The sequence below is a fragment of the Pongo pygmaeus genome, chromosome 13, assembly GCF_028885625.2.
Source record: "Pongo pygmaeus isolate AG05252 chromosome 13, NHGRI_mPonPyg2-v2.0_pri, whole genome shotgun sequence".
Classification (NCBI taxonomy): domain Eukaryota; kingdom Metazoa; phylum Chordata; class Mammalia; order Primates; family Hominidae; genus Pongo; species Pongo pygmaeus.
Window position 1 is genome coordinate 87,648,048 of NC_072386.2, and position 27,796 is coordinate 87,675,843.

Below are 27,796 nucleotides of genomic sequence, written 5' to 3' on the forward strand. Positions count from 1 at the left end.
TGTTCATTGCTATTCCCAACACTGCAGATACTCAGTTCTAAAGGACAACTTACATCCCTTCAACCTCCGTCATGTCTGCAGGAGTCCCAGTCTCACATGAATGTGCCACATTTTACACATTCCAGGCAGCCCTTTCAAACACTTTGGAGAGGGAGTTCCCCTCCCTGAGACCCCTCACTCCTTCAGTCTGTCTGCTCTGATTCTATCCTAGGTCCCCATGTCTCAGCTAGGTCCAGAACAAGGTGGTTCCTGTTGCAGACCCTAATCAACAACCCAAGACTCACCATGCACAGAAAACTAAAATCAGGGCACAGTTCCCAGGAGTCCCAAATTCTGAAGGCATGCTCGGAGAGCTGACGCTGGCCCCCATCATCTGCTCCAAAGCCAGGCTAGGACATCTGCCACCAAGAGAGGGCTCAATCTAACCAGCAGCTGTCCCCTGCAATAAAATGGGATGGCACAGGCACCATCCATGCAGATGGTAGACAACAATGGTCACTCATGGGATGGCCACCTGGGCTGAGGGATGGTTTCAGGACTATTTCACTCCCTTGGCAAAAAAGATTAAAAAACTAAAGAAAAGTCTGTTGAACAAACTTTGCCCATTAATGACTTCCACTGTCCATTGTGGGTAGGCAGCCTTGGAGAGTTACCTGTTAAAAAGCACTTAGTTTACCTACAAAGCAGAATTTTATGTCACTGGAGAAGGTGGTAAAATGTGTACATCAGGAGAGTTTAACCATCAGATCCTATTTTTCTCTGGAACAGAATGTGGATTTCAATCTGACAGAATCCTCATTGCTTCCTTCTTGCCAGGCTTTATGGTGGATGGGAAAAAAGGAAATCCATGATCCTGGTCCCCAATGTTGTTGGACAAGCAGGCACACAACAGGCTTTCTCTCCCATTGCCACTGAGATGAGGAATGGATCAGAGCTAACTTGGGCCTTAGTCATAAAGCAGATGCACAGATTCTCTCTAATGAGGGTGGGATTACTTGGAAAAGCCACCTGTCTGAAGATACAAAGACAGGGTAGGCAGGTATTCCAGGTGGGGGATCACAAGAGTAAAGTTGTGTGAGCAAGCAAGCCCCAAGCATGTTTGAGGAGGGTGAGCCATGTGACATGTTGGGGTACAGAACTCTAGGGGGGCCAGGACCATCCCAAGAAGGACCAAACATCATAACAGGAGGCTTGGACATTTGTCCTGTGCAAAGCCCAGTACTTAACCACATCTCATGCTGAAGCACAAAAACCTGGCCCAGGACCTGTGCAAAATCTGTCCACTCAAAATTCCTTATGAAGCTTCTGCAGATATTATGAGGATCCCACCAACAGGACAAAGGGGAATCCCCATTCCCCTCATGAATCCAAGAGCAATCGTAATTCAGTTGTTATTGTTAAGCACCTAATGTAAAACCTAGTCCTGTTGCTAGGTGTTTGCCAGCATTGTCTCTTAGTTTAATCTCTGTAACTGAGCTTTATCATCCTGCTTTTTAGAAACTGAGAAAACCAAGACTCAAAGTGTTGGGATTCCCATGCCACCACTTTGTAGGTGTGTGCCAGCAGCTCAATTACTTTGCCTTTATTCACTTTTCTTATCTATAAAAAGAGAGTAATACCCCCTAACACCTAAAATTGTTTTGAGGAAAAAAATGAGTTAATAGAGACAAACACTCTTAAGATAGTGTCTCACACATCCTAAACTCTCAATAGATATTAGCTATCGTTATTTGTCGTATAACACTTCGTGATGATCTGATTAATATCTGCTCACCCCCTCACTAAGACATCAGCTCCATGAAGAAAGAGGCCTTCTCAGGTTTTGCTTACTATCACCAACCACACATCTATAACATAGTAAGATCTTGGAATGAATAAAATAATGAGATCAAGATGAATAAATCTTTTGAGTATGAATTCACTTACCAAAATCAATCCTGGCATCATGGTTTGAATGAATAGTGAGTGAATACCCATGGGAAACCTTGCAGTGAATTGAGGAGGCTAATATGTAAACAGCTGTCTGTGATCTGTGATCCAACCCACTGTGTGTAATAACATGGGCTTGTACAAAGTTCTGTGGAGACTTGGAAAAGAAAACTACTAATTCTGCCTGTGTAAAGTTAGTGAAGACTTCCCAGAGGAAGCGGCATGGGAGCTGTAATCTACAGGATGTGACATAGGGCATTTCTTATTTGTGTTAGGGAAAAGGCAAGGCGTACCTTCCAGCTTTGAAGTTTCCTGGGAGTTTGGAGATCATGCTAGATGAAGACACTCAACATGAAGAATCTTTATTTTGGGACCACTAGGCCTCATTGCTTTCTAGGGATGAGATAAGGTAGACATAGAATGTATTAAGAGAAGCACAATATTCAAAAGAACCCAGTGTCAATCTTAGGTAGTAGAGCTTCAGGACTACCTGCTATACCTCATTCTATTCCCATGCCACCCTCAGGCAGGCTCAGACAAGACACCAAAGGTGTCTGAAGACCCTGGGTAGCCTTCCAGGTCACAGACATGAACACAACCTGAGGGACTTGTGGGACATAGCAAAAGAACCAACATACACATTATAAGAGTCCCAGTAGGGGAAAAAAGAGAAAAATGAGAAGAAAAATATTTGAAAAAATTAATGGTTGAAAATTTTCCAAATCAGGTGAAAGACATGAATCTACACACCCAAGAAGATTAATGAAGCTGGATAAACTCAATGAGATACACACTGAAACACATTATAGCCAAGTTGTTGAAAATCAAAGATGAAGAAAAAAATCTGGAAAGATGCAAAGGGGAAAAGACTCACCACAAGTGAATGATCCTCAATAAGATTAACAGTGGATATCTTATCAGAAACCATGAAGGGCAGAAGGTAGTGTGATGATATATTTTAACTGATGAAAGAAAAAACTGTCAATCAAAAATTTTATATTTAGAAAATCTTATCCTTTGAGAGAAGAAGAAATTCAGATATTTCCAGATAAACAAAAGTCAAGGTAGTTTTTCACTAATAGACCTGCCATAAAAACATTTTCAGTGAGTTCTTCATGCAGAAGTAAAAGTATATAGTACCTCAAAGCCATATGAAGAAATAAAGATCACTGATAAAGGCAACTTCATTAATAAATAGAAAACCCAGTATTATTGTATGTTTCATTTAGAGTGCCTTTATTTCCTCTATGATTAAAAAAGCAAAAGCATGAATCACTTATGATAAATCTATGTTATTGGGCACACAATGTATAAAAATGCAATCTATGACAGTAACTTTATAAAGGGGAAGGGATGAAAATGTATGGGAGCAGAGTTTGTTTATAATTGAAACTAAGTTGGCATCAGTCAAACTAGGTTGTCATAAGTTTAAGATGTTAATTTTAATACCCAAGGTAACAACTAAGAAAATAACTAAAAACATGCAGAAATGGGAAATGAAGATAATCAAAATAGTACACTACAAAAAATCAACTAAACACAAAAAGGCTGAAATGAATGAACTGAAGAACAAATAACATATGAGACATACAGAAAACAAATAGATAAATAGCAAAAGTATATCCTTCCTTCTCAGTAATTACTTTAAATTTAAATGTATTAGAATCATCCAGTTATAAAGCAGGAGTTGTCAGAGAAGATAAAGAACATGCTCCATCTATATACTGTCTACCAGAGACTTATTCTAGATCTATAAACAAAAAAGATTGAAAGTAAAATGATGGAATAAGATATTCTATGCAAGTCATAACCAGAAAAGAGCCAGAATGGCTAGATATTATCAAAACAAAAAGATTTGCAGAAAAAATGGGTTAAGGAGATAAGTGCATTATATATTGATAAAGGTTTTTAACCCACCAGGAATATATAACAATTATAAACATATGCATATATAATATTAGACTCCAAAACATATGAAGCAAAATTGACAAAATTGAAGAGAGAAATAGACAGTTTTACAATAATAGTTAGAGACTTCAATACCTCATTTTCTTTCTTTTCTTTTTTTTTTTTTTTTTTTTTTGAGACTGGATCTGACTTCATTGCCCAAGCCAGAGTACAGTGGTGTGATCTCAGCTCACTACAACTTCCACCTCCTGGGCTTAAGCAATCCTCCTACCTCAGCCTCTTGAGTAGCTGGGACTACAGGCATACGCCACCACGCCTGGCTAATTTTTTCTTTCTTCTTGTATTTTTTGTAAAGACGAGGTTTCACCATGTTGTCCGGGCTGGTCTCGAACTCCTGGCCTCAAGTGATCAACCCACCTTGGCTTTCCAAAGTGCTGTGATTACAGGCATGAGCCACTGTGCCCAGCCAATACCTCACTTTCAATGGATATAAAAACCAGACAGAAGATTCATAAGGAAATGGAGGACTTGAACAACACCATAAATCAATTAGTTCTACCAATACATACAAAACACTCTATACAATAACAAAAGAACACGTTTTCTTCTTAAGTGTATATGGAACCTTTTCCAGGATAAACCATATGTTAGGCCCTTTAAAAGTCTTACTAAATTTTAAAAGACTGAAATCATACGATCATCAAGAAGTACATGCAAACTACTCTGAAACAAAGCTCATTGGTTTCAGTGACTCATTTCAGGACTTGGTGTTAGTTCACTGGGAGAAAATAGCTGTTTCTAGGCAAATGTCCTGGCCCAAGTGTCTTATCTGAAATACTGCAGATCAGAGAACATTTCTGTGATAAGTTCTATTCTGTTATTCTGTTAACAAGGTATGAAGGAGATATGCAGGTATTTCAGAATGCAAGCATGAGGGCTTCTTCTTTATGGATCCTCCCTGACACCATTTTGGTTAGAGTTTTGACATAAGTGACTCCATTTTGTATTGTCAACTTCCACATTAGATACTCCCCATGAGGCCACAAGGTACAGGTTGGGAGAGAGAAGGCATTGTAACAAGAATAGGAACCACAGGCATTTGGACCGCTTCTTCTTGTAACTTATTTCTGCCTTCAGATCCTGTTCAGGCTCAATCATATATATATATATATACCACTTCCATTGGATGATGAAGTATTGCTGTGCATGGCAACTTTATGGGTTGGTGGACCAGAAAACACTAAGTTCATGATGGGCAGCTCAGGGCACATAGTAACTTGGTGTCCCACGCATGATCAAGCATTCAGTTTCTACTAAGTCCCAGTAGCAGGTCAAGAGCTATCTCTTAAAAGAAGATTAGTTATCTGTAGATGATGGTAGTGCCTTGCTCCAAAATCCTAAAGACAGGAGCTGCAATTCACCTGTAGGATGCCAAAGGCTCTCAACAGCATCCCTCTCTGCTGCTGACACCTCAAGTACCATTGAATCTGCTGGATCAATGGTACTTGTGGCAGACCAAGTGGCAGACCAGCTTGGACAGCTGCCTGGACCTTTGCAGAACCTTTCTCCTGTTTTCAAACCCACTCAAAACTAGCAGCTTTTTGGGCCACTTGGAAAGTGCAGAGTAACATACCTAAATGAAGAATGTGTTGCCTCCAAAATCCAAACAGCCCCACCAGGCATTGTGTCTCTTTCTGGTTGTAGGAAGAGCTAGATGCAACATCTTCCTCTTCACTTTAGAAGGGATAGGTTGACATACCCCACACCACCCAACCCCTAAAAATTTCGCTGAGGTAGAAGTCTTATGAATTATAGTTAGATTTATTTCCCACTTTTCTGACACACAAATGTCTTACCTATAAGTCTAGAGTAGTTGCTACTTCTCATTCATTAGATCCAATCAGTCTAATGTCATTAACGTAATAGACTAGTGTGGTATCTTATGGCAAGGAAGGGTGATCAAGATACCACAAAGATGTTCCAGTTCTCCTGGAATCAATGTCGGTTTGGGGCCAGTGTCCGGTAGTCCCTGAAATATCTGATTATTTCCTTTTCTTCAATACACAGTTACCTTGGTAAAGAGGTGTATGTCCCTTGTGGAAGGCTGAGAGAGAGATTAACAGTACTGTCTAAATTTTCAATTGTGTCCTTCCTTGAGGAGGCCCAACTTCCCCTTCATTCAAAGGGTTCCAAGTGTATAAACAGGGTCAAAACTTGGAATTGATTGAGGAGCCATGATTATTTGTTTTTAGATTCAAATTAGACTTTTGGTGACTTGACCTGGAATTTTTCTGCTTATATGGATCATATAAGAATTTAGTAGACTTCCTATCCATTTCCCTTCTAAGAACACTGTAATTAACTAGTCCTACAATATGCTGTGGTCAAGCAAAAGAACCCAGAAAGGTAATGATGTAATTCAGTCTGAGTCTGAAGACCTGAGAACCTGGGAAGCCACTGGTGTAAATGAGTAGCCAACATTATAGGGCTGTGCAATTCAGATAATTCTGATTGTTTCTTTGACTCAGCTATTCATTATGGTAATTTAGACCACCTTGTCTGGGCTGTTGAGCCTCCACTTGACCCCTGCCAGTCCAAAATCCAAATACTCCCATTGCATTTAGGTTTTCCAGTTGAGTGACTGCTGTTTCCACTTTAAGGTCTGGCCTACAGAAAAGAGAGATTGCAGAGCTCTTTAAGGATACTGGAGCTCCTCTCACAAATTTATTTCTCAAAGTATCGGAGAAAAACATGTCTTCTGGAACCTTTGGTGTGGGTGATTAGGTTTTAAATGACAAATTCACGTTAACATTCCAATATCCTTGAGCCTTTAAGTCCGTTCTACTTTAAACCAAGAAAGATCAATCATTTCCAATTTGCTCATCTTTTGATCCATGACTCAGCAAACTAACCAAACAAATTGTTAGTGCTCTTTCTAACTTCTCAAGCTGCAAAATCTCTGCTTAGTGAGCCCATTTAATAAATTCAGTCTGGTTCAGCCTTATGCTCCTTCACCATTATCCCATACCTTTAACATCCATTCCCACACATGTTCTCTGGATCCCTGTTTATATAAATTAGTAAACTCAAGCAGATCTTCTGGAGTGTAGTGTACCTCCTCATGCGTCACACTTTGTACCTAACCTTAGGGGCCTGCTGGAACTTGAGTCTAGTTAGAGATCTAGAGAGGGATGGTGGGGGTAGATCTTGAGGAGAATCATCATTATTATCTTTCATGGCAACTACCTCATATAAGGCCGTCATTTCTTCAGACAATGCAGGATTGATGCCCTCAGATAGAGGTTGAACAGCTGATACCACTGTGGGTGGGAAGCTATTTCTGTTGGGGGTGGGAAAGCCACTTTTTCTGGGAGTGGGGATACCTCTTCCATTGGCAAAGAAGACTTCAAAATTTAGGAGCTCAGTGTCCCCAGCTTCATCAAAATTTTCTCACACATCCCCATCCCAGTGTATAGAACCCTGTTTCCCAATGAAGGCCTGAACTTTTAACAGTGGACACCCTGGGAGGCTTGGGGTTCAACTTGCTTGTAATTCGTCCAATTGCTGGGATAAGATCCTGTGTCTGATTTTCAGTAATTTCAGTCCTGCATCTACAGGAGATAAGCCTCTCCCTCAGGGCACACCTAGACTCTTAATTAAGTCATTTATGTGGCTCTTGAGCTTGGAATTCAAATACCTGACTCAGATAGCTTTTCTTTCACTGCTTTATCCAGTAGTGAAAGCAATCAACCAACATAACTATATTTCTTAGTTTTCAAAAAATGTTTGGAAGTGTCATACACAGACTTACTTAGCTCTTTCCTTCTTATAAGTGGTTAATTAGAAGTACCCAATCCAGATATTTTGCACATCTCTATAAATAGTTCACTACATGGACTATCAGTGCTGTCTCTACTACTGGAAATGAAGTCATTAGCATCTTTATGTTTAAACAGATTAGAGAGCCATTTTCAGAAACCCCAAAACCAGTTCAGAAAACTAATCCTTAAAATTCTTTTACTCTCTTAGTGTCAAAATCTGTATTAGTTAGGGTTCTCCAGAGAAACAACCAATAGGATAAGTAGAGAGATATATAGATATATGGATATAGATAGCTAAGAGAAGATTTATTATGGGAGTTGGCTAATATGATTACAGAGGCTGTGAAGTCCTGCACTATGTTATAGTCAAGCAAAAGAACCAGTAAAGGTAGTGATGTAATTCAGTCTGAGTCTGAAGACCTGGGAACCTGGGGAGCCGCTGGTGTAAATTCCACAGTCAGAAGGCATGAGAACTAGGATCTCTGATGTCCAAAGGCAGGAGAAGAAGGACGTCCCAGTTTAGAGAGAGAGAGAGAGAGAATTCACCTCTTTCACCTTATTGTTATACTTGGGCCTTCAAAGGATTGGATGATCCCCACTTACATTGGTAAGTTCATTTTTTTTTTTAAATTCAGCCTACTGATTCACATGCTTATCTCTTCTGAAAATAGCCTCACAGATACACCCAGAAATAATGTTTTCTTAGCTATCTGGGCATCCCTTAGCCTAATCAGGTTGACACATAAAAGTAACCATCACACAAATACTTGGGCAGGGCTGGCTTCCTCTGGTCTTTCTGGTCACAGCAAAAAATGTCACCTCAATGAGAACATTTCTGAACCCCCCACCCAATGACTTTCCGGCCCCACTCTCAGCACCCTACTGTAAAGTGGAGGATTTACACTACCAGATATTGGGACTTAGTTTAAAACTATAGTAATGAAGGCTGTGTGTGCTGCTAGTGCAAAGATAGAAACTAAGAGAAATAGAATAGAGAGCCCAACTGAGACCCACACATTTGGATGTTTTATGTATGGTGAAAGAGGTGTGCAGAGCAGTAGGGAGAAGATAGTCTTTTCAGTAAGTGGCCCAGGTCAGCTGGTTCTCCATATGGGAAAGAAATGAATCATGACTCCTAACTCACACTATAAACAGAAACCAATTCCAGGTGGATTGTAAATTTAAATGTGAAAGTTTAAAACAATATTTACAGTAGATAGAGAATATTTTCATGACCTTGAGGCAGGCAAGGATTTCTTAAGTAGGACACAAAGTGTACTGGCCATAAAGACAAAAATGGATAAATTGGGACCTATTCAAGTTGTAACGTCACTTCATTGAAAGACACCTTCAAGAGAGTAAAAAGGCAAGAACAAAAGGGGAATACATATTTGCCAGATTTATGTGAAAAAGCCTCATATTTATGATATGTAACTAACTCCCATAAATTAATAAGAAGACAATCTGCCAGGAAAATTGGGCAAAAGATTTGACTAGACGTTCCACAAAAAGACATCCAAATGTCCAACAAGTATATGAAATGTGTCCACATTGTTACTAATAAGGAAAATGCAAATTAAAACCACAGTATGATACTACCATGTAGTGGCTAAAATAAAAACAGGAGACAATATCAAATGTTGGTGAGGATGTAGAGCAACTGGGACTGTCATACACTGCTGTATGTAAACTGATACAACCATTTTCAAAAATTCTTTGGTAGTATCTCTTAAAGATGAACATACACATATTCTATGACTCAGCAATTCCACTCTTAAGTATACACCCAATAAAAATGCCTACATATGTTCACCATATGAAAGAATGGTCAGAGCAGCATTATTATCAGTAGTCTCCAAATTGAAAGAATCCAAACGTGTATCAATAATAGAAAGGATTAATAAAATGGGGTATATATTTTTTAATAATGGGATACTATACAGAAATAAACTATAGACACCTTAAAAAATATATATGGGTTTGGCCTGGTGGCTCATGCCCGTAATCCCAGCACTTCAGGAGGTTGAGGCGAAGGATTACTTGAATCTAGGAGTTTGAGGCCAGCGTGGGCCACATAGTGAGACTCTGTCTCAACAAAAAATAAATAAAAATTAGCCAGGTATAGTGGTATATGCCTGTAGTTCTAGCTACTTAGGAGGCTGAAGTGGGAGGATTGTTTGAGCCCAGGAGTTTGAGGTTACAGTGTGAGCTATGATTGTGCCACTGCACTCCAGCCTGGGTAACAGAGTGAGACCCCATCTCAAAAAAAAAAAAAAAAGTATAAAACTTACAAACATAATGAAATAAGCCCAACATAAAAGAGTCCATTCTCTGTGGTTCCATTTAAATAAAATTTTTAAAGAAGCAAAACCAATTCAGAAGTTAGAATATTTGTCATTCTGGGGGAAGAGAGGGCAGTGACATGACAGGTACACAAAAGGGGCTTCTGGGAAGTTAGTAATGCTCTGTTTCTTATGGGTACTGCTTACTCGGCACGTTCCTTTCAGATAATTCATTGAGCTACTCACTTATGATTTCCATACTTTTAGATATGTATGCTATGCTTCAACATGCACATCCAATCAGTTGGTTAAATAACTTTTTTTCTGGCTAGTCACAGGTCAGATGGTTCAAGACTCGAATTACAGGGTCTAGATTCATATCCTAGATCTTCCTATCTTGGAGATTTTGGCCAAGTCACTGACTCTGAATTTCAGTTTCTTAATCTGTAAAATGGGTTACTTAAGGCCCCCCTCTCATAGTTACTGCAGGCATTAAATCCTCTCATTAAATATTTGCTCTTGTGGTGGTCCTCATTGCTCTGCTTTGTCTGGACTATGCAGAAGACAGACAATAGCCTGGGATAGAGGAAGGAAAAGGATGGGGTCAAGAGACATTTTCAAAGTTAAGAGTGAGAGGGAAAAGGTCAAAGATGATGCTGAGCTACAAGAAAAAGATCCAGAGGCCCTGGTGTCATTCTTTCCATTCCCTATCTCTGGCTTTTTGCCCATATCTAAACACAGGAGGTGGACTAACCAGATGATCTCTAACTGGTTAGTCTTTCTAGCTATGATATTATCAGGTTGGGAGGAGAATGGAAATGCCATCCAAAAGGCAAACACGAATTTCCACGTTTGATCCAAACTCAAACACACAGTCTCAAAAACTTGGAAGTTAAGGGAGGTAAATTCTCAGTGGTCGGATTATGGGTTATTTTTACTTTCTCCGTTGAAGTTTTTTGTGTTTTTTTTTTAATTTTTGGCAATAAATATGGAGTTTAATCAAAACAAAATCCCATACTTGACATGTCCATGCCTACTATTTATAGCCATATAATTTTTAAAAAGAAACCCCTAAATTAGAGATGTACCTGGAACCAGAACCCAGAAAGCATCTGGGTAGGGAAAATAGTTTCTAATGTTCAAGGCCAAAGCCAGTAGGGCCTCCTTGGATGGGAAAGAGACATGAGACTGCAAATAATTCCTGGACATTACCTATTTGTTATTGTGTTTTCATCCCTTCCCTCAGTCACCTACACGTCTTCTTTTTTCAGCTAAAATGAATCTAATCTTTGTTACAGTACTTCACCTTAATAAAACCCAGGACTGAAGAATAAGAATAAAAGGTTTTATACTCACCATTTCTTTATTTCTGATTCTAGTCTGGACAGAACAATCACTCATTCTAGAAAATTGGCATAGGGAGCATTTATTAGCAATCGTAACATATCACTGCCAAAGGGAGGGATTCTGTAAGAAGGCGCCGGGTGTCTCATATGTATGGGAAACCCGAGGCCACGTTCAGTGCCAACCACAAGCATTTTCGTCTCTGGCCAGGCAAGCCTTGATCCCTGAATTTTGAGCTCTCAAGCTCTTTTAAAATGAGAAAGAGATGGTCTCTTCCAGAGTCTTTCAGCTTCTAACTTACAGGCAAACACTACCGTATGCTGTCTCCCAGCAGAGATTGGTTTTAACCAAGGCAAATAAGATAGGATGGACTTTGTTGACCATGATGGCTCAGTGCTACATCTCATATATCCTACCACCTTTCAGAACATTTAATAGTGCTGCTCCTGGCAGCCCTGGGGTTGTAGTCCTTGTAGAGAGGAGAAACTGGCATTGAAGGAAATAGTTGAGTTTCACTACTCCACGTGGGGCGCTCCCATTGCTAAGAGCAAACTCCCCTCCCTGGGAAGAAAAGCGTGGGCGGGGCCGGGGCAGTCCCTCCCCTCCGCGTTGCCTTGGAGACCGTGGGCGTCCAGCTGCAGTTGTCTCTGGACCGGCCCTGGCTGCCTTGAGAGGTGCTTTCTGCAGACCGGGACGCGGCCAGGCCGGACGCAAGGCCTCCCTCCAATCTGCCGGGCTTAGGGGGACAGCCAAAGGCTGCTCAGTCTACTTGGCGGGCTAGGGAGGGGGATGGCAGAGGCTGGTTGGGTCTTCTCAGTACACAGTAGGCGCCTAATTAGCGTGACCTGAATCAGGTTACTCTCTCCCTCCAATTCTCCCTGTGTCCCATGGAGGGTGGATTAGGGTCCCGGATGCGAGTTCTGCGCCGCATTGGCTTTCCAGTCCCAACCGACACCTTGAGCGCAGTTAACTTTTCCCTGAAGAGCATGGCAGAGTGAAGCACAACCAATAATCCCGTATTATTCGCGTTCCCAGAGTCCCTTCGGATTTGCGCCATGCGCGGCGGGGAGAACCGGCCTCCTGCTCGAGTTCAGAGCTCATTTGAGGTTAGTTTAATCGTTTCGTTGAAAGTTAAAACCCTGAGTCGACGTTCCCCAGCCCCCTACCCCCCAGCAGAGAGTCCTTCCCCGGGGAGTCCTGCCCTGGGGTGCCGCCTCGAGGCCAGACGTCGTCCCGCCTGGACCTGAACCTGAGTTTGGGACGGGCGATTTCCCAACCTCAGGAATTAGAATTGAGACACCAAAGCCTAAACGCGTTTCCTGGACGACGGCTTCCCGGCAGGGGCATCCAGCCAGCGGCCAAGATGTCGTCAGTGGGGAAGGTGACCCAGGTTCCGAATGGGAAAGCCTACCAGCAGATCTTCCAAGCTGAGGTAGGAGCCACCCTCTGTCCCCCTTTTCTCCATCCCCCTTCCCTTGCTTTCTTCCAAACTTCCCTCTCTCCCAGGGCTTCCCTACTGGAAATTGAAGAAAACAAGGGCTTTGAAATTACTTTGATTTTAAAAATAATTCTTGCTGGTTCTTAAATTGTACCAATACAAAATTAGAATGTCAGTTCTTGAAAATTAGAAAACTTAAATTAAAATTTTAAATGTAAATTACTGAGAAATAGCCTGGATGGAACCACTGGGTGACCTCTCTTTTTCCCATGCATAAAAACGTCTAATTTTTGTATTTAAAAAATAGGTTTCATTCTGTACTAGTGTTTTGAAATCTGCTTTTTCTTCATAACACTATCTCACAGACCCTTTTCTATGCCTGCGGGCACCCATGTATTTCACCATGCTGAGCAGCTGCCCGCTTGTTGATCTAGGACTCCTATAACTGTATTAAAGTAAAGCCCTCTTGACAACAGTGTAGGTTGTTGAAATTGCCTTGTTCTCTCTAAAGCACTGTATAGACAAAACAAGATCTTAAAAGAAACACACAGACCCAAATTCTTCCTTTGAAGTTCTGTACTGTGTATTTAAAAGGGATTTGCATTCCTAATTTGAGCCTTAAATAATTATCTGTAAAACCTCTGGAAATTATAAAAGTATAAAGAAGCCAAAAAAACAATTACATCACTCACACGATCCTGCTCTCTCTAAGGCCATTCTTAACTCTTGGCATACTTCCCCCAGGGCCTTTTCCTATGCGTTTTAAATTTTGAGATCATACTGTATAATTTTGGTTATAATTTTTAATTTATGCATTTAAGTGATATGTTTAACCATATATCATCTCCTAAGCATTTCCTCAGGTTATAAAAAATTCTTTGTGGGTCTCATCTTTAACAAATGCCTAACATTCCATCAAACAGACATACCATGTTTACTCAGCCAATCCCTATTATTAGTCAGTTCTGTTTTTCCAATTTCTTGTGATTATAAAAATGGCTGAGATGTTCATCTTGATCTTCATTTAAGGTTCTTAGAAAGAGGCCTTCCTTGAAGTGGCTGAGTGACTGTTACTGGGAGGAGAGCTCTCCTATAGGGATATGACCTGGGGTTGAAGGCCTCCTGAAAAGTGCCTTCCTGGGGGCAGCTCTCTGGATGTCTTTCTAGACAGCCACCATCAGCCTGAGAGTGCTAGGAAGTCAGCAGCTCTGACCACTCCCCCATCCTTGGTCCTCCCTGGATTCAGGTGCAGCTGGTCCACTCCCTGGAAGCCACCAGGAAGAGGGCTGCAGAGCATTCTGTGACCCTGAAGAGTGGCAGGATACCCATGATGAAGAAGGTGGAGACTCCTGAAGGGGAGATGTCTCCTCGACAGCAGAAGTGGATGCACAGCCTCCCCAATGACTGGATCATGGAAAACCCTGTTCTCCACAGGTAGGTCCTGCTGTCCATGCCTCACCCCCATGCACTAGGGTACCTGAGCCTTCAAAAACTCAAAAAGAGCCAGCACAAGATGAGTAGCCTGTAGGAATGAAGTCTCAAGTACCACCCCTAAAGCAGGGAGGCTAATACCTACCTTGCAGGATGGTTTGCTTCTCTCGCCCCCGTTCCCCTACTCCCACAATCATTATTGATTAAGTGCCTAGGACCAGGCACTGGGTGTGGGGATCCCACCCTTATGAAACTTGAGACCTCAAAAGTAAATAAATAAGCACATCCCCCCAGTGGCAGAAAAGCTCTGATTAAGGGGACAGGGGCTATGGGACAGGGGTCAGGAAAGCTCTCTGAGGAAAGGATCAGCTGAAACCAGAGGGTGCAGTATGGGGACAAGGCTCTGAGAAAGGTGGTCTTGGCCCCCTCCTGAAGGCTGAAGGTAAATGGACCCTGAGAGAGGGCAGGAGATGAGGCTGGGAGCAGCCTTTCAGGCAGCAGTCAGTATTTTGAACTTTACTGCAGTGAGCAGCTGGTTTGCATTTTTGAAGTCCCTCAGACAGCTCTGTGCAAAATGTGGGGGGCTTCAAGAAGAGGCCGGAAGGCCAGGGCACAGGACACTGCAGTTGTCCTTGTAACCTTGCTGGTGGCTGTGAGAGGGAAAGTAGCTGTGGGCCTCGGGTGTCTCTTGGAGGCAGAACCCATGAGACCTAGTGACGAATTAGAGGGGAGGAGAGAGCTCCTGAGAGCCCTTGGTCTCTGGCCTGAGTGCTGGGTGAACAGCAGAAATGCATTTTCCTGAGATGAGAGTAGGCGGGGTCAGGCATGGAGATCTGGAGTTTCTTGTGAACTTCCAAGTTCAGAAGTTCCTAAGCATGCCATTTCAGTTCGCTGAGCTCTGACTCTCAGCTATGGGGAAAGGAAGAGACAGATCTTCCCAGGGTTCTTGAAAGAATGGAGCAGGCGCGGTGCTCCCCTTAGGCACTTTGAGTTCCACACGAGCCATAAACCCTTGCTGGGCCTGGGACTGTGAGATAGAAAGCAGGCCTCCGCTGCCTGTCTTGGTTGTTCCTTTCACCCTCTTTGGGGCAGGGACAGACCCCATGCTGAGTATAGTTCTCTGCCCTGACCTGGCCTTTGAATTTTCCCGGGAAAGCCACCCCCAAAGCTCCTGACCCTCATGCTCTGAACTCCCAACAGATGGAAAAATCCACTGGCCCACCCAAGCCCAGACTGGAGGTCAGCGTTCTCTAGCCCATGTCACCCTGCCTGATGCCCCAGGTGGGCATCCAGGGTTACAGGCAGCCTGATGCCCCAGGTGGGAATCTAGAGGAACTACCCACAGGGCCCAGCTCCCTCTAGACACTCTGCAGGGCTAGCAGAGGCCAGACTGGGCTGAACACATGAGTGGCAGAGCCAGAGCACCCTGTCTCCCTCAGGCGTCAAAGCAAAGGGTGCAGGTGTTTGAAGATTCAGCCAGCCAAGGCCAGTCCACCTATGTGCTCATCACCCAGGGCAGACCCCTGGGTGGGTGGAGACCAGCCCAGGCCAGGGGGTAAATCACCACTGCTATAAACCAAGCCCCAAGTCGCTGGAGCAAGTGACCAAGAAGCCGGAGTTGACAGCAGGTGTCATCATCTCAGCTCCTACAGGGCTGCCTTGTTCCAGGGGCATTTAGAATGACAAGGTCTGAAAGACCTGTCTCTAGAAGATTGGCCTGGGCCCCATCAGCTGCAGCCCAGGCCCAGCAGCTTCCTCCCTGCTAGGTCTGCATGAGGGCTAAATGAGAAGTTGACTGGAAAGTATTGGACATATGGGGGGCCCAAGGAATGGCAGCGGTCGCTGGGAGCTGCGGGATTTCTGTGGTGCTTGCCCCATGGACAGGGCATTCACAGATGCCAGTTCCAAAGCTCATGTCACATCCACCCTGCTGGTCCTCCCTGTTAAAATAGTTCCTCCTGAAACCCCAGCTCTCTCCTCCCTCACCCAAATTCCATGGGCCTTAGTGCCACAAGGATTGATCTTGGAGTCTCCTCTCTGTTGCGTTCTGTGGTTCCTATAAGCCCCATCCCCCTTTCTGGAAAATGAGGTTACCTCAAGTACATCATAGGATGGGTTGCTGAAGGAGCAAATGAGGATGCATGCCAAGAGCTAGCATGATTTGGCTTCACTGAGCTGCTCGTACCCCTTCTGATCCTCAGTTTCCCCAGGTGGGAAGTGGCTCAGGCTCATCATCCACGCTTGACCACCAGAGCCAGAGCAGGCTCCCTGAGGGCAGGGACCCAACCTCTCACCTAGGGACCCATGGTGTCTGTTGGCAGGGAACCCCAGGTGGCATTTGTTGGGAGCCTGGGCACTGCCTCAGGGCTCTCTGGAATTGGGGTGTGCCTGGTCCATTGCTGCTGCCCACAGTCCCTCTGGAGAACCACCCGTTGGTGCCCTTATGTGCCAGAGCTGCCATGGATGGCATCAGGAGCTGGGAGTTCACTCTTCTCTGCTTGTGTCTCAGGGAAAAGGAAAGAGCCAAGAGGGAAAAAGCCCGAGAGAGTGAGAGCACCGTCGCTGCCCGAGAAGTGCGGGGTCTCATGGATACTATGGGTGAGCCTCCATTCAGCCTCAAGGCAGGCCTGTCCTGGGCCAGGGTGAGACCTGGGCAGGAGATGGGGACGTCTCCTGGCAACGCCTCTGAGGAAGGCCCTGAGCTCCCACTGTGTTCCTTGGCTCAGCCACCCAGAGCATCTCACCAAGAGCATCTCACCCAAGATTCCTCCCCTGTGCAGGGAGCTGGGGGAGGAGGGGAGCTGCCTGCATGGAGGGCAGTTACTGATGCAAAACAGGGATTAAAGGATGCCACTTGCTTTCTTGCAGGTTCCCAACAGTATTTCTCATCTGCATTTTCTTCCTTCGTACTACATTGTCCTCGTTTGACCTTATCCTAATATAGAAACCTTTTTTCTTTATGATTAAAAAAGTAATACATGCTCACTGAAGAAAAACAAAGGAAGGAGAGAAAGAGAAAGTAAAACCTTCCCCTTCACCATGACACCTGTTCTTCTCCAAAGAGAGTCACCAGCCTTCATCCCAACCCGCCCCCGGTTAACCCACGTGGCATCCGGCTTCCCACCTGGGTAAAGGGGACAGCAGAGCATGTGGCAGGAGCACAGACCTGGAAGCAAGTGGCCCAGATCCCTGCTCAGCTGCTGGCCAACTTGGTTCTTCAATCCCCCATGACTGAGTTTCCTCACTTGTGAAACGAGGCTGGGAATGGAAGCCACCTCTTGACCTCAGCATGAAGACTAGCTGAGTTTAAACAATACCTACTATGCAGGAAGTGCTATGGAAGTGTTGGCAGTTATCATTTCTATATGTATTTGCTTCCATAGAACTTTTTTAAAAAAAACATTCTGTGCATACTATTTTGGAGCTTTTTCAGCTTTTAACTGTGTATCTGAGGCCTTGGTCCCTCTAGCACTCATGAATCACTGTCATCTTTTCTCTTTCCTTAAGCCTCTGCCACCCTGACCTGGCTCTGGGGTCTGCCTTCTGAGCCAGGCCTCAGCGTGCAGGGGCTGTCTGCCTGTGCTGACTTTTGCTGAGAGCTCTGAAGGCAGCCTCATCACCTCTGTTGTTGCTCCGCAGTTCCTGAGAAGATAAGCACCAGCACCTTTCAAAGGCGAGCAGAACACAAGAGGAGGAGCTACGAGAGCGCTCTGGCCAGCTTTCAGGAGGAGATTGCACAGGTGGGAAAGGTGAGAATCCTCCCTCTCCCTTCTTTTCCCTTCCTGTGCCATTCCAAAGGCGGGTGTGTCATGGCTCCCAGCCTCCCTCCCCCTCTACAGCAGAGAGGTCCTCAGGGGCTCACAGAGCCTTAGATGACATGGAACCCTCTCTGAGTGCCTGAGTGGCTCGTTATGAGTGTTTTTGGGCACAGCTCCCCGTAGTTCTTGGAAAAGCCCTACAGGTCATGTGCTGTTGTTACCCCTTTTGCAGTGAGGCCCAGAGAGTCTCACCTGACTTGGTGCATAAGGGCCCAAGTCAGAACTTCCCTCCAGGTCTGACACCAAAGCCTAGCCTTCGGCCTCCCTGCTCGGTCCTTCTGATGAAGGGCAGAATGGCACACCCCTCGCTGATAGCCCAGCTCTGCTGGGCTCTTATGGACTGCCCCCCATTCAGCTCTCATTCCTCTCCAGAGACCTCATCTCTAGACACACTGGTGTCTGGAATGTTCCCTAAACAAGACCAGCCTTTGCCCTTCTGGATTGCCCTGAGCCCCAGATTTCCATTTGTCCCCTTCTCCCTGAGTCTTCTCTGACCTGTGTTGTCCTGCCTTGGATTCCTGGAGCTGGCTCTGTGCCCAAAGCACCAAGAACAGGCTCTCCAGCCATGTTTCTTCATACGTCCCAACTAGATGCCAGGTCTGCTTTCACCCTTGAGCTCTGTGGCTTTGGTGAAGCCATCTACCTGAGCCTCAGTTTCCTCATCTGAAGTAAACCTGGCATTCTTTCATTTGGCCACGTCTTTAATGAATATTTGTTGAGCGCCAACCATAGGCTAGGCCCAATGTCAGCAGCCAATTCAAAGACTGTGATGAGGATCAAATGAGCCAAGAAGGAGGGCTCAGCGCAGAGCGTGTGGCGTGGTTGTGAGCTGACTAGTGAGCCTCAACTCGTTAGGTCTAGGCAATGATCATCATTTTTGAGATGGGACCATGCCTGGCACTTCCCCCATGACAGGGAGGGCTCCCTCCTTCCCAGGGGTGCTGATGCCTTGGCCATCATCCCCCTGGCCTGTTGCAGGAAATGGAACCTCTCATCATGGACACAGGGGGACTTTTTTTGAAGAAGCTGACTGAGTCTGATGAAGAAATGAACCGTCTCTTCGTAAAGGTGGAAAACGACACCAACCTTGAGGACTACACCATCCAAGTAGGGGTCCCTTCGTGGCTGGGCCTGCCCCACCCGGGTCCTGCTTCTTGTCTGCCTCCCACCGGCTCCTAGCCTGACCCAAACTTCTCCACATAGGCCCTGCTGGAGCTGTGGGATAATGTGGCCGGGCGGTTACTGCTCCGGAAGCAGGAGATTAAGGAGCTGGATGAGGCCCTGCACTCGCTGGAGTTCTCCCGAGCAGATAAAGTAAGTCTGCTGCAGGTGGGCTCTGTGGTGACTGTCACTTGCCGGGTTTATTAGGCATCCTTCTGTTTCCTTTTAGTTCTCCAGGAAATGAGCCACTAAGTATGGCGCCTTGTCATTTCTAGCTAAAAAGCGTGTTGAAGAAATATGCAGAAGTCATAGAGAAAACTTCCTACCTCATGCGGCCTGACGTGTACAGGCTGATAAATGAAGAAGCCATGGTGAGTGGGTTTCCTGTGCAGGGATCAGCCCATGGGAGAAGGGGCAGGACCAGGAACCCAGGGCACCCCGAGCCTGGTGTCTGGTGTCTCAGGAATGGTGGGCTTCTCATCTATTATGTTTCTAAGGGGCTCAGTTGGGCCTCTGAGGTAGAGAAGCAGAGTCCTTGCTATTGTAAGCATTTTTCAATAGAGATCTTTCTAAAGTACATTTCATATTTCCCTGACATCTTGAACCAGGCACACCTAATATAGGGCTATCGTCTGGAGCGCTGGTGATGTTAATGAACACCTACTAGGTCATGTCTCAGCAACTGTGTGCAATGCAATAGGCGCTACACTATGGAGTCATCATCGGGGGGCTGTGGTGGTCTCAGGGTGGTTTCCACCTTCATGAATGATCTGCTCTGCCTGCTATGTCTGGCTTTTCTGCCTCTTCTTGCCTCTCTTCCTACAGTGGTCTGTGCCCGTTGCTGAGCCTGCCTCTTGGCTCTGTCCCCACTGCTTTCCCCTGTCCATGCCCCCAGCACCCCTCCCCACAGCTGCTTTCCTTGGGGTGGAAAACACAAAATTCAAGGTTGTTCATGATGTCTCCAAAGTCAGAGCAAAGTCTAACTCCTCTGCTGCTAGAGAGGACTCCTCTTTTGGCTGCCGAAAGGCACATTGTGGGTTTCCTGGTCTTGTGCAGTGAGCTGAGCTTGCTGGAAAAGGGGCCTCCTGGCAGCACAGTAGGCTGAAAAGAGGACAGTGTTCGGAATCACAGATGGGTCCAGCCCATGTCAGCTCTATGGTAACCCAGATAAAGCACAGGCAAGGAGTGAGCACAGACCTTTTCCACTGCCCAGATGTGGAAGCTTCCGAAAAGACTCAGCCACTGAGCCTGGAGCTTGCTGTGTCATTAAATGAAGATAATACAGATGTTCCTCCACTTACGATAGAGTCACATCCCAATATACTCTTCATAAGTAGAAAATGTAGAAAGTCAAAAATGCATTTAACACCTTCATAAACCCATCATAAAGTTGAAAAATCATGTCAAGCCATCGTAAGTCGGGGACTGCCTGTAATACCTGTCAGGACTTGTTGGGAGGATAATAAAAGAGGGTCCAGCTGTGGTAGCTGTCTTCTGAGATCAGGGAGGGCTCCTAAGTTGTGCACGTTTTATCCAATGTGAGAGTCAAGGATTTCAGTGTCCCAAATGTGTTTCACTGCTTCCCTTCCTTGTGCTTCTACTCATTATTACAACTTGCATTTGCTACTTGCTCTACCTGCATTTTTCTCATTTATTTTCACAAAATCCCTATGCTATAAATAGCATGAACCCCATCTTACAGCTGTGGATCTGTAGGTTGAGGAAATACTTGCCAGTGCCACCCAGCTAGGAAGTACAGCTAAAGCAAGCCTCAGGCTCCACTGAAAAGCATTACTGGAATTTCTAGCCTCTGAGCTTGGCAGGGTTCTCACCCACTGTCCCAGCATACTGCCACCTCCCTAGAGGGCTTTGGGAAATATGTGGAGGTATTTGGGGCCGGGGAGGATGGGGGAAGTTACTCTCATCTAAGCAGGGGCAAGGATGCTAAAGGGCAAAACAGTGCCATGCAATGGAGGATCATCCCACGCCCATGCCAAGGGTGCCCAGGTGAGAAGCCATGGGAGGACTGCTGAAGAATGTTCTAGCTCTGGCCTCATTTTGCCATTGGGTCTCGGTTCTCCTAACAACCATATGTGGCTCGTCCCTGATGGCACGAGCACTCTGCTTTTGGAAGAAATTTATAAAAAAGAGTAAACACTTAGAGCTCACTGAGTGCCTGCCTCCTTTCACCTTCTTTAACAAACCATCTGAAGTGACCTTGGAGCTGAGCTGAAGCTCATGCAGTCAGGGTCTGTGGTTAAGCCTTCAAGGAAGACCCTTGTCCATGGCTACTCAGTGCCAGGAAGCTTCCTCGAGTGCCCACTGACCCCTTAGTCCCCTTTGGGACCTGCGACCGCCCCACTTGGCCCTCAGCCTGCATCTTCCCTCTCCAGCCTCCCACTGCTCCTCTCTAACTGAGCCTTGCCCTGACCCGAGAGAGACCCTGCCCTGTCTAGAGCTCTGTCCATCTGTGACCACAGGTCATGAACTATGCCCTGCTGGGCAACCGGAAGGCCCTCGCCCAGCTGTTTGTCAACCTGATGGAGTCCACCCTGCAGCAGGAGCTGGACAGCCGCCACTGCTGGCAAGGCTTGGTGGACACCTGGAAGGCTCTCAAGAAGGAGGCCCTGCTGCAGAGTTTCAGGTCAGCGCCGCCCACACAACTCCTTCTCCAGCCCACCAGGGGCCTGGCAAAGGGTAGGGGTGGCATTCTCCCTCACTTTTTGCCATTACTTAAAAATGCTGCTGTTTCTCTCTGCTCTTTTTAAAGTTAGAAATAGATAAAGGTATAAAGAATAAATTAAAAATCACCACTAATCTCTCCCCACAGTGAGAAGCACAGCAAATATTTTGGTATATTTTCTCCCAGGCTCTTTTAGATCCATACAGTATATGCAGTTTCATATTTTATTCATGAACCTTGCTTCATGACCATTCTCTGAGCTCCATACAGCTGGAAAACATTCATCCAATTATCCGTATAATTTCCACTCTTTATTATCACTCATAACCCTGTGGACACTGGGCCTAAACAAATGGACATCCTTCAGGCAAACGCTTCCCATCCTTGGGGAGCGTGTTTCCTCCCTCCCATGGGAGGGGGTGTGAAGAGAGGTCCCTTCTCCATGCTTCCTCTGCCAAGTGGCACTTTTGCTGTGGATGAAGGAAAAGTGTACCAAGGCCTACCTCCATCTTGCCTTTCCATGTGACCTTGACCAAGCCCTTGAACATTCGGAATCTGTCTCTTCCTATGCAAAACAGGCATCCTAATGGACCTGGGACAGTGTTTCAGTGATCCAACCAGATACTGCATGGAAAGTGCCTATCTGGGCCTGGCACCTGGAAGCTGTTATAAATGCCAAGCATCATCAACAGTGATAGCAATGGCTGCCGTTTACTGGGCATTTCCCATGAGCCAAGCACAGTGCTAGGGGGCTTGCTTGCATCATTTTACTGAGTTCCCACAAGTGCCAATGAGAAAGGCACCATCATGAGTTCCATTTTACAGAAGAAGAAACTGAGGCTCAGAGTAGGAGAAGGACTTAACCAAAGTTACAGAGCAGGCAGGCGGTGGTCAGGACCCCATCAAATCTGAGCCTGCTGGTCTCATGCTGTTGGTGCCAGAGCTCCACTGACCTGACGATCTCTCCATTCGTTCCTCCATTCCTCCGTCCCCGCTTTCTCCCACCCACCCTCTCTCCCTCCTTTCTTTAGGGTCCTAGAGAAGAGGCAAAGCCTGGGGAGGAAGGGGCTGGGGGTGGTGTTAGGGAAGGAGTGCTGGGGCTCTGAATGCTGTCACCATGGTTCTCTTTCCCTCTCTCACTCCTGCCCTGCTCCTCCTCTCCCCTTTATGGTGCCAACATGTCTGGCCACCAGTGAGTTCATGGCCAGTGAGAGTATCCATACTCCCCCGGCTGTGACGAAGGAGCTAGAGGTCATGCTGAAGACCCAGAACGTCCTGCAGCAAAGGCGGCTGAAGCACCTCTGCACCATCTGGTATGGGCAGGAGGGGTGGCCCAGGAGGGGTGCTTCTTGGGGCACAGTAGGGGAGGCAGAAGTGGCCTGCAGCCTGTCCGCTAAGGCATCCTTCAGACTAAGCAGACAAACTCCCAGCTCTCTGGCCCTGGGCTGGCCACCTGGACCATTTCAGCCCCACTCACAAGAAAGGCCATGGCCCATTTGCTTCAGGAAGAAACTTAGTGTAGCTGCCAAGCAACTTGAAAGAAGCAATGAACGGGGGTGAGGAAGGAGCAGGCACAGATCAGAGCACGCAGGACCTGTGGCCAGGTGGAGGGGTTTGGACCTTTTTCTGAGGGCACTGAGGAGCAGAGTGGCTCCATGAGCTTTGCAGTTTGGAGGTATGTGTCAGAGGCATCTGACACTGGAGGCTGGAGGCACCTGTCGGAGGCTGTGGACACTCTGCTCAGATGTGGGGCCAACCAGCCCTGATTTCAATTTCATAAGAAAGCTATTCAGTGGGGTGCCTACTGAGTGTTCTAGATCCAGGTGGCCAGCCCAGGGCCAGAGAGCTGGGAGTTGGTCTGCTTAGTCTGAAGGTGAGGTTGGGGGAAGAAGCACATTAGGAAAAATAGCTAATGCATGCTGGGCTTAATACCTACGTGATAGGTTAATAGGTACAGCAAATCACCATGGCACACATTACCTGTGTAACAAACCTGCACATCCTGCACATATATCCTGGAACTTAAAAATAAAAATTTGAAAAAGAATTCGGTGTCCTTTTTTTAACTTTTATTTTAGATTCAGGGTTACATGTGCAGGTTTGTTACACAGGTAAATCGCATGTTGTGGGGTTTTGGTGTACAGATTATTCTGTCACCCAGGTAATAAGCATAGTACAAGATAGGTAGTTTCTCCATCCTCTCCCTCCTTCCACCCTCCACCCTCAAGTAGGCCCCAGTGTCTGTTTTCTTCCTTATGCCCATATGTATTCAAAGTTTAGCTCCCACCTGTGAGAAGCTGTGGTATTTGGTTTCCTGTTCCTGTGTTAGTTCATGTAGGATAACAGCCTCCAGCTCCATCCATGCTGCTGCGAAGGCCATGATCTCATTCTTTTTTTACGACACTATTTTTAATGACTTCAGAAGAGGATTTGCTGTACTTAGTTTTCTACTGTGGATGTGAAGGTTTTCAAATCATCATGTGTGTTTATGAACAGCATTGTTAAGTGAACATCTTAATACATAAACTTTATGTGCATTCTATAATGCCATCTCAGATTAAGTCCCAGAAGGAGGCTTCCTGGGTCAAGGCATGTGAACAGTTTGTTTTTTCCACTGGAAAAATTATGTTCTTTTCTTTTCTAAGTAACAAATTCATTACTTAGAATTTGTTAATTAAAAGACCTTTCAGCCGGGTCATGTTTTGGCACCAGGAAATCCCCAGCAGTTCCCTTTGTTCTTCAGTGTTTAAATCCACGATTTTCTGGAGCTATGTTCCTTGAAGATGCTACCCATTTTGGTGAGTAAACGGTTTGTTCCTGTGTGGCTTACTTGCCGTATCTTCCTTCCCAGTGACCTCCTGCCCCCCAGTTACAGCCAAACTCAGCTGACTGAGTGGCATTCTTCCCTCAACTCCCTGAACAAGGAGCTAGGTGAGTGACGTCTGCAGGACTCCACCTGCATTTCTCCAGAACTCTGTTTGAGCAGTTGCTTTGCTGAAGCTCAGCCAAATGAGTGGCGCCACCATCATGGGGAGGAAGGATGGGGTGTGGTGGGAAAAGTGAGCTCTGAGGGCTCAAAAGGCCCCCCTCCCTTCCAAGGCCTCCCCTCCTCACTGCCAGCCTGCAGCTACACTAGCTGCACCCTCTGACCCTGACCCCTGACCCAAGCATTGAGACAGAGAGATGGCTCTGATGCCCTCTTTGAGGAAGGCTCAGAGGCATGCCCCAAGAGTGTGAGGTGGAGCACATGGTCTTCATGCCCAGCTCTGCTCCTCCCAGGCTGTGTGACCTTGGGAAAATCAGGGCCTCTGGTAGCCTCAATGTCCTCCTCTGTAAAATAGGGAGGGCAAGAGGAGTAATAATGGTCCCTACTTGTGGGGTGGATGTCCAGTGGTAGTCCAGTGCCTGGCTTACACAGAGAGTCCTCAATCACAAATGGTGATGTTTCAAAATGCTCTATAGTAAGGGCAGTCAGGCTATAGCCCATGTGCTGACTGCTGGTTTTGGAACTAAGTGTTGTTAGACCCCCAGCTGCCTCATTTTTTGACGTATTGTCTGGCTGCTTTCACTTTAAATGGCAGAGATGAAAGCAGATGGCCCCTGACTTAGGATGGTTCAACTTGGGACTTTTCAACTTCACGGTAGTGTGAAAGTGATTGACATTCAGCAGAAACTGTACTTCAGATTTTGAATTTTGCTGTTTTTCTGGGGGCTATGGTGCCTGGATATGTGGTGTGATACTCCCTGGCAATGCTGGGCAACGGTGACAAGCTGCAGCTCCCAGTCATTCCCCCACAATCATGAGGGTAAACAAGTGTACTCTGTTGCCAGATGATTTTGCCAAACTGTAGGCGAATGTATGTTTTCTGAGCACATTTAAGATAGACTAGGCTAAGCCATGATGTTTGGTAGGTTAGGTATATTAAATGCATTTTCAACTGAAGATATTTTCAGCTTATGGTGGATTTACTGGAACATAACCGCATTGTAAATAAAGGAACATCTGTAGTTACAACTGAGACTGTATGAGGTTTGTCACGACTTGCTCTAGAAGATATGTAAAAAGTTTTTCATCTCCTTAGAGGATAACAGCAACCTAGTGAGGTCGGTGGTGTCATTGTCCTCTTGTAGTAAGAGAAGGGTTTAGTGGCACAGAGAGGTGGAGTATCCTGCCCAAGGTCACACAGCCAATGAAGTGTCACAGCTGGACTTAGCCTGGGTACTTTGGCTAGTAGTACCCGCCATTGCTTCTAGGGCTCTCAGGTTTATAATACTAAGAGTGTTTCTATATGAGCCACAAGACCCTAAATAATAGCAATGGCTGCCATTCATTCAGTGCCTCCTACAGATAGGCATTGTGCTGGGCCCTGGCATTCAGTAGCTGGCTCTGCCCTCGGGCACTTCCAGTCCAGAGCAGAAGTCAGAGCAAGTAGGGAATGGACAGATCCCCAGCCATGAGAGCCACAGTTAGGGACACAGCTGGTTCAGGGTCATGGAAACATTGACAAGGAAGTGATCATGCGGTTGAGAACTCCAAGGGAGGTAAGAGTCAGCCAGGCCAAGAGGGAGGAGGCATTCCAAGCAGGGATACAGTGTACGGGGCCCCGGAGGCAAGACAGGGCTGGGGCCTTTGGAAACAGGGAGGGGAGGCTGGAAGATGCAAAGCAGCCGGACTCTGCTGGCCACGTGGGCTGCATGTGGAAGTCTGGGCTTTATCCTGAGGGCAGTGGGAACTCAGTGGAAGGTTCTGAGCTGGGGGTGATGATGTCACGGGGTGCAGATGGCCCAGAGGGATGCAGGAGTGGAAGCAGGGGAACCTGGGAGAGCCCATCACAGTGGCCTCACGGAAGGTTGTGGTTACCTTGGCCTAGGAACTAGCCCTGGGGACAGGAAGAAGCAGATTTAGAGCTTCTTCTCATCAGTTCTAGCATCTGTCAACCCTCCCAGGTATCCTAAATCTACACCTAGCTGCCATCCCCCTGCCCTCCTCCCCAGCCCCAAGAACAACCACCACAAAATCTCTGTGTGGTTTCTAGAAATTGCCAGCAGCACTAAACCAGAGTTGCTTATCCTAGACATCAGAGTCACACTGAGTTTATTATAAGCTGGGAAACTGAAAGGAGGAAAAATAGAGAAAATAAATAAAAAAGCAAGCTTCTGTGCATTCTGCTAGTGCATTCCGTTTTTCAGGGATGAACCACAGATAGGATCAGTAAATGCTCATTAATCTCCACTCTCATTACTGGTTTACAACTTGGTGCAGTTTCCCAAAAGGAATTTCACCAGCCCTGAAACCGAGTCAAGAGTTAGGGCCAGAATGGGTTCAGAACAGATAACGACAAGCTCTTCATTTGACATCCTTATCTTGGGGTGTCAGGAACTTTGTAAGGGGACACCAGCCCCTGATCTCAATCAGGACCACTGATCTTCACCTAAATAAATGTTGCTGTGGAGGCATTTTGCTCCTTTGCAAAGGGGACACTCCCCTTTCTAATCTTCTCTTCCTTCTGGACTGATTTTCTTTGTTTTCTGCCCATGGAGACACCTACCACGTGGACTGCATGATGCGGATCCGCCTGCTCTATGAGAAGACGTGGCAGGAGTGCCTGATGCATGTGCAGAATTGTAAGGTGGGCACCCTTCCTGCAGGCCTGAGAAGAGGAATGCCTGGGCAGGACCTGAAGTGCTTTCCCTGGCCCCATACCCACTGCCTTCGCCTCCCCAGCTATGTCCCCACTTCACACCCACACACCCTTTAGCCTCCATCCAAGCTTTTCTTCCTCATGGAAGAAAATGGCATGGCTTCATAGCCCCAATGCCTGGTGCTCACTGGCCTCTGGGCATTCTGAAGCTGTTCCTTCTGCCCAGATCCCCTCCCCAGCTATCCCTGCCATCTCTCAGGTTTTAACCCATCACCTCCTCCAGGAAGGCCATGTAAGATGAAGTGTGCGCTCTCAGATCACCTCAGACTTCACCCTCGA

At 46.0% G+C, this 27,796-nt stretch overlaps 1 protein-coding gene across 19 annotated transcripts in view; it reads left to right on the forward strand.

The window, feature by feature from the left end:
- CCDC180 (coiled-coil domain containing 180) overlaps positions 1-27,796 on the forward strand; it is a 96,922-nt gene that overhangs the window by 15,679 nt on the left and 53,447 nt on the right. For 17 of the 19 annotated variants that reach the window (XR_010123336.1, XR_010123337.1, XM_054502159.2 and 14 more), the window contains 12 exons: positions 12,320-12,390; positions 12,567-12,716; positions 13,969-14,156; positions 16,663-16,751; positions 17,793-17,902; positions 18,950-19,078; positions 19,175-19,285; positions 19,408-19,503; positions 21,613-21,776; positions 23,009-23,128; positions 24,667-24,746; positions 27,357-27,445. Coding sequence is in view for 17 of the 19 variants with exons in the window: in XM_054502159.2 (XP_054358134.1) it covers positions 12,320-12,390; positions 12,567-12,716; positions 13,969-14,156; positions 16,663-16,751; positions 17,793-17,902; positions 18,950-19,078; positions 19,175-19,285; positions 19,408-19,503; positions 21,613-21,776; positions 23,009-23,128; positions 24,667-24,746; positions 27,357-27,445 (1,397 nt within the window). In the remaining 2 variants the exon portion in view is untranslated. Of the gene's footprint in view, positions 1-11,901; positions 11,959-12,319; positions 12,391-12,566; positions 12,717-13,968; positions 14,157-16,662; positions 16,752-17,792; positions 17,903-18,949; positions 19,079-19,174; positions 19,286-19,407; positions 19,504-21,612; positions 21,777-23,008; positions 23,129-24,666; positions 24,747-27,356; positions 27,446-27,796 lie in introns of those variants that run through there. The other 2 variants (XM_054502168.2, XM_054502167.2) reach the window with 1 other exon arrangement.